Here is a 6,118-nt window from a genome sequence, read left to right as displayed (position 1 = left end):
AGATTTGGCAGGGGTCCAGAGAAAACTACGGTGTCCGACATTGTTTTTGCATATGTACACACCGACTCAACATTAATCTTAGTGACCTCCGATTGGCGTAACCGGGAGTCATTACCGCCGACGTGAATAACAATCTTACTGTATTTACGTTTATCCTTAGCCAGCAGTTTCAAATAAGACTCAATGTCGCCCGCTCTGGCCCCAGGGATGCACTGAACTATGGCCGTTGGCTTCGCTAAATTCACGTTTCTCAAAATGGAGCTGCCAATGATCAGAGTTGGTTTCTCAGCGGGTGTGTCGCTGAGTGGGGAAAATCTGTTAGAAACGTGAACAGGTTGATGGTGCCCCGTGGACTTTGAATGCTTACGACTATTCCTCCTTCGGACAGTCACCCAGCCCCCCCTTCCTGGCTGCACAGGGGATGCCGGGGGACGGCTACCACAGGCTAACTCAGGCCGTTCCGCACCGACTACCGGGGACTGGCTAGCTACAGTAGCTAAAGACTGATCCGGAGCCGGACTTCTAAATCACTGAGCCTCGCCTCCATGTCTATAAATAAACTACACTTATTACACGTACCATTACCGCTAAAGGAGGCAGAGGAGTAACTGAACATCTGACACACCGAGCAGGAGAAAGTAGGAGAGAGAGAGGGAGAAGGAGAAGCCATCGCTAGCTGCTAAGCTGAAGTCGCTAACGGCTAAGCTAAAGTACTGTAGCGTCAGTTACCAAAACTTTAGAACAACTATGAGATTGAACAGCAGTCACTAAAAGATGGAAAGAACTGTGAGTGCTTAGGCAAAATTACTGAAAGAATAAGTGTTTAGCGGACAGTTGGCTGCTGTAATCTAACAAATGTAACTGTTATTTAGCGAGAGCAGCACAACACGGTACCAACACACAAGCACTGGAAACGGAAATGAGTCGACACGCTTACCGCAGTACTTCAGTAGTATTGTTTACTGACAGTGTGGTTTCCCTGTCTCTTTACTTACTGTTGAATGTGGGATCATACAGGAGCTACCACCTTAAATATTCAGTGACAGAAAAAGAAGCGCACTCATTCATGACTGCCAGTCGTCCCGCGCTCCTTTTTAACTAAATTGCTCCTAGGTGCCAAGGCTGCTGAATATTACAAGTCTGGGGAGAGGTATCCATCCAGTGTAAGGTGTTTGGTAAGGGGGGGTATCTTAAAAGACATGAATCTGATTCTTGTTTGGCCTGACGGGCTTCAGCACATTAAACTGTTGTTTTGTGTCCTCACATGGTGCTTGTGTTAGAGTCTGTGTTGTAAGTCACATAAAGCATCCACACAGCTTTCTCAGAAGGACAGGACTGTTTATTTGATGATACATTACTTTTGTCGGACTTGAAACTGTGAGAACCTGTTAAAATAAACCACAAGAACTGCATTCTGTTCATGTCTGTCGTGTTTGTTCGTTTTCCTTCCGCAGCCAACTCCCTGTGACGATACAGGGATGAAAAGGAAATATGTGTCATAACGCTCGCCAAGCGGCTACTCCGACACACCCTCAGAAACAGTGAGCTGCAGCACAATTCATTTCAATTCAATTTTATTTATATAGCGCCAAATCACAACAACAGTTATCTCACAGCGCTTTTCATAAAAGAGCAGGTCTAGACCGAACTCTATGATGCTATTTACAGAAGCCCAACAGTTCCCACCAAGAGCAGCACTAGGAGACAGAGGCAAGGAAAAACTTCCTTTAAGAGGCAGAAACCTCGAGCAGAACCATGACTCAGGGTGGGCGGCCATCTGCCTCGACCGGTTGGGGTGAAGGAGGGAGAGAGAGAGAGAGAGAGAGAGAGAGAGAGAGAGAAGGAGAGAGAAGGAGAGTATTATACCATGGAGCTAACCGTCTTTGTTAGCTCTCCTCTCCCTTCCAAACACTAGCTACCCTCCAGGCAGTCAGTGGACAGAAAGTTGTTCCTGTGATGTAGAGACAGAGCTCAGTTAAAACTTTATGGATACAGATTAATAACTCACCGCTCTGAAACTCTCGCTCCAGTCCGTGTTGCCGAGCCGGTCGGCAACACGGACTGCTGAACCCGAGCCGTTTACCGGCTTCTCTCTGACCCGCCCTTCTCTGCTTCTGATTGGCTAGTAGTCCTTAACTAGGAACTGAGCATGTGCAGCTCCCAACAAAGATCATTTAGAGTCACCACAACCTGACAGCCCACAACAGGATCCGAGGTGCATGTGTGCAGCTGCTCTCTATGCCGGCAGATGTTAGCTATTGCCGAATGTCAGGGTAGGACAGGGTTTTCCAAAGAATCTTAATACAACTGCAAATCTAAACAGAGTTGGACTAAACAGTTTGAATTACCCTTTTGAGCTTTTATCACTCCATAAAAACATCTCCTGAATTTCTCCTGTTGACAGCTGCTAGAAGGCGCTGACAGCGTTTTCGTTTCGGGGCACAAGAATTTTAGGTACAAAATTTTAATCATTATAGAAGGAAAAATAAAAACATGAAAATGATTTTCAATGAAGATTTTCAATCTCAGCTAATTTATGTTACTATTGTGTATCTTTAAACTTGTTTCTGTGGCAAATGGTTGTGTACATGAATGAAACTGCACCTCAGCTTTATAGGCTTTTAGTTAAATTCTGATACCATAAGGATCTTTGTCATTTTGGTTTCTACTGAGCTTTTTACTTTCCTTTCTACATCAGGAACAACTTATGATACAAATGTCCTGTAATATGATGTTTTTTGTTAATAAAGAAACATGAAAATACCATGTGTGACTCCGTCTCTTACCACTTTCTGACTTCCTCCAAGTACATTGGTTCCTACCGAAAACATAAATCTTTAAAAACACTTTACAAATATCTATATTGTTTCTTTGGTTTTTAAACTCAGCAATTATAAAACTGGACAGTGTAGCTTTTATCAAACATTACTTATACAGGTGGAAATATTGCATTTATTATATTACTTTAAATATATTTATTGAATATTTTCAGCAGTGTTTATGGCAGCAGGAATGTGGTGCAATAATTATTCTTTTCCTATTTAAGAAAAATTTGAGAAAATGATGATAGATAAATATTAATTTCATGAAATTTCATTTACTCTCTGTATATAATAGGTATACATTAATTCAACAGATATGAACCACTGTTAATGAACGGCCCATATTTACAACTCTTCAGAACCACTTGACAAACTTAAAGGAATAGTTTGATTTCTTTGCTTTTTTTGCTGAGCTTTTACTTATAAAGTCCATAGCACCTGGCCAAGAAATGAACATTTCTTGCATTATTAAGGTTGAGTTTTGTTGATATGTTATCAAGCGAACAGCGTTGTGACTGAGAGTCTGTAGATGTGGTTAATAATTGTTTTCCAGTTGATATCTAAGAATCAACAGAAGCAAGCGGCCGGCTCCTTCACGTCCTCCTTCACAGTGAACTCCAACTGCAGCCATGCTGCTGAACGCTCTGCTCGTGGTGTTGAGCTCTCAGTGCGTCTGGGCCAGGAAGTCTGAACCGTACCTCGATGAGGCGGACGCAGGTTTGTTCAGGGGATCGGACAAATATGACTTTGCCATCGAGGTTCCTGCCGCAGGGATGGAGTGTTTCTGGCACTTCGCCCACCAGAGTGGAAGCTTTCACCTGACGTACATGGTGAGAATTTTCACTGTAAACCTGCAGGACTGGATTTCAGCTCGTCTGCAAAGATAAATGAGTTTATAATTAGAGGTACTGAAATGAACACACGGTAGGGGATGTTTCTTTGCCTTTGGCTGTTCGTCCTCAGCTTATCACACTGACTTTCAAGGTCATCCAGTTTGACTTCTAAACACGTGATCATTGTTGGTGTTAGCATAGCATTATGATGTGCAACAGCTTTCCATTCCTTGCAGAAGTACACAAATGTGTTAAAGTGCATATGTTGAGATTCAAAGAGAAACCTGGACCTTTTCTTCTTACGTGGATAACTGAGTTGATTTGATCTGATTGTTACTTTGATGGTTTTAGTTCTTTAAAGCTGGTTTTAACTATTTATGAAGTTGTTGTCAGTCTGTAAGCAAATAACCTGCAAAAGTGTTGTTTAATTAACAATGAAATAATGATTTTAGATTAAACCAAAATTACTGAGAAGTTTTGAAGATGTAGAATAAAATTAGATCAGTGCAAAATAAAAAAAAGAAGACTGACAGAACCAAATAAATTGATGTTTAATAATTACATCTCTGTGGTACTTTGTCATCTAAACAATAAAATATATAAAATGAAGTCGCATCATTTACACTTGGACTAAAGCAATCAAGTTTTGGCTGTATTGTTATGAGTGCAGGTAAATTATTTAAGTAAGTTTGAGTGAATTATTTGCTGGCTTAGTTTTAATATTAAAATCATACTGTTAAATTAGCTGCTGTACAGCTGCAGTTATATGTTCTGTTTGTAGCCAAGCCAGCAAAATATAAGAGAGAGTACTATGATGCATCATAACCTCATTACAAAGAGAAACAAGATTAACAAAGGAAGCCTCTAACCGGTTTGGAGAAAGTCGCCTGCAGGAGAATTAAGGGGACTTTATGTTGGATTAAAGTACATTTGAAGAATGGGACCATAAATAACATGTGGTCAGACTGGAAGTCTGATTTCCTGCTGGCAGCCCTTAGAAGCTAAAACGTTAATTACACCAACAATAAACGTTTGGACCCAGATGTTATTTTGGTTCATGACACATCCATGAACCACAATTACTTTTGAGTGTCACGATAAAGGAGTTGAAGAAGCCCCTCTAGTGGATTTGGGGCAGCAGGACGGTGTGTGTGGGATTGTAAACTACAGTCTGTGTGTGTTCATGGTGATACATGAGATTTGGTGACAGTGCAGAACATCACCAGACTAACCCTCAATGCCAAAGATCTGAGTTTGCATCAGCAGGCGTTTAAATGATTTCAAATGTGACCACAGGTACAGTGGGTAACAGGGATGGCCAATGATCACCGGCTGTTTGTGACGGTCAGCTCACCGCAGGGAGTTCTCATGGCTTCAAAGAACGAAGCCGTCGGTCAAATGAACTTCCAGACTGAGGTGACAGGTAGGATCACCAGAAACACTCTCCAGAGTCCATTATATATCCAAGAATTACAGATCGTAACTGCAGTTTCCTCACAACAGGTTTTTACCGGATGTGTTTTGGGAACCACAACAACCAGTTTGGAAGCATCAGGGTCTTTCTGAACTTTGGCGTCATCTACGAAGGCTTTGAGGAGTCAAAGAGGGAGCTGGAGGAGGGAGAGAGAGTCCTCAACAGCACTTTGGCCGGTATTGAGGTATTTATCTGATATTCAAGGCTCTGGGGTTTTGGGCTCAGTTAGTCTGCTTGAGCTGATTCTACAACTGGACAGGGAGCTAAAATCTGCATAAAGTGTTAAAAGTATGAGGGCTTTTAAAGGACAGCTGTTGGCAAAGTGTTTGTGCGAGAGTTAAACTATCAATAAGTTCTTCATTACTTTCAAATGTGACAAAAGACAGTATATTACTCCTGCCATCTATGGCAGACTGCAGATTATGAGATACGGTTACATACAAATGACATAATGTACCATGTCTGCTTTAGGAGAGCGTACAGAGGCTCCAGAATCAGATCTTCCACATGTGGCGTCATTACAACTTCGCCCGCATGAGGAAAGGGAAGGATCAGTACCTCCTCCTGTCCAACCTCAACTACGTCACCTGGTGGTCGGCGAGCCAAAGCTTGGTCATCCTCCTGTCTGGATACCTGCAGCTCCTCGTCCTCAAAAGACTCTTCCACACAGACTCCAGCAGGCCGCGATGCTGAGAACGCACATGTAGATCACAGCTTTAACCACTTTCATGATGTCTGGTTTCTCATATCAGATTTAGAAATATTTCTGCAAAAGATAAAGATCCTGCAGACTATCTGAAGCTAGCCAAACACTTGATTGATAAAGAGACATTTGGTTCCTAACTGTACTTTCTTGTGTCTGTAATCCAACATGTAATCCTCTCCTTAATAATCAAAGAACCCATCAATCGGCTAAATAGAATCATAAATAACGTCTTTAACATTTTTTCCAACAAGCTGGTTGTGCTGGGTGTTCTTTAAATATGTCT

General features: G+C 41.9%; 1 protein-coding gene across 1 annotated transcript in view; it reads left to right on the top strand.

Annotated features, from left to right (window-relative positions):
- LOC123962142 (transmembrane emp24 domain-containing protein 6-like) overlaps positions 1 to 5,822 on the top strand; it is a 56,349-nt gene extending 50,527 nt beyond the window's left edge. The window contains exons 2-4 of the mRNA XM_046038079.1: positions 4,952 to 5,078; positions 5,159 to 5,313; positions 5,601 to 5,822. Coding sequence (XP_045894035.1) covers positions 4,952 to 5,078; positions 5,159 to 5,313; positions 5,601 to 5,822 — 504 coding nt within the window. The remainder of the gene's footprint in view (positions 1 to 4,951; positions 5,079 to 5,158; positions 5,314 to 5,600) is intronic.
- Positions 5,823 to 6,118: the final 296 nt, after the last annotated feature.

The sequence above is a fragment of the Micropterus dolomieu genome, linkage group LG22 (assembly GCF_021292245.1).
Source record: "Micropterus dolomieu isolate WLL.071019.BEF.003 ecotype Adirondacks linkage group LG22, ASM2129224v1, whole genome shotgun sequence".
Classification (NCBI taxonomy): domain Eukaryota; kingdom Metazoa; phylum Chordata; class Actinopteri; order Centrarchiformes; family Centrarchidae; genus Micropterus; species Micropterus dolomieu.
The sequence above is the reverse complement of the archived record's forward strand: the minus strand, read 5'-3'. Positions and strand labels throughout refer to the sequence as shown.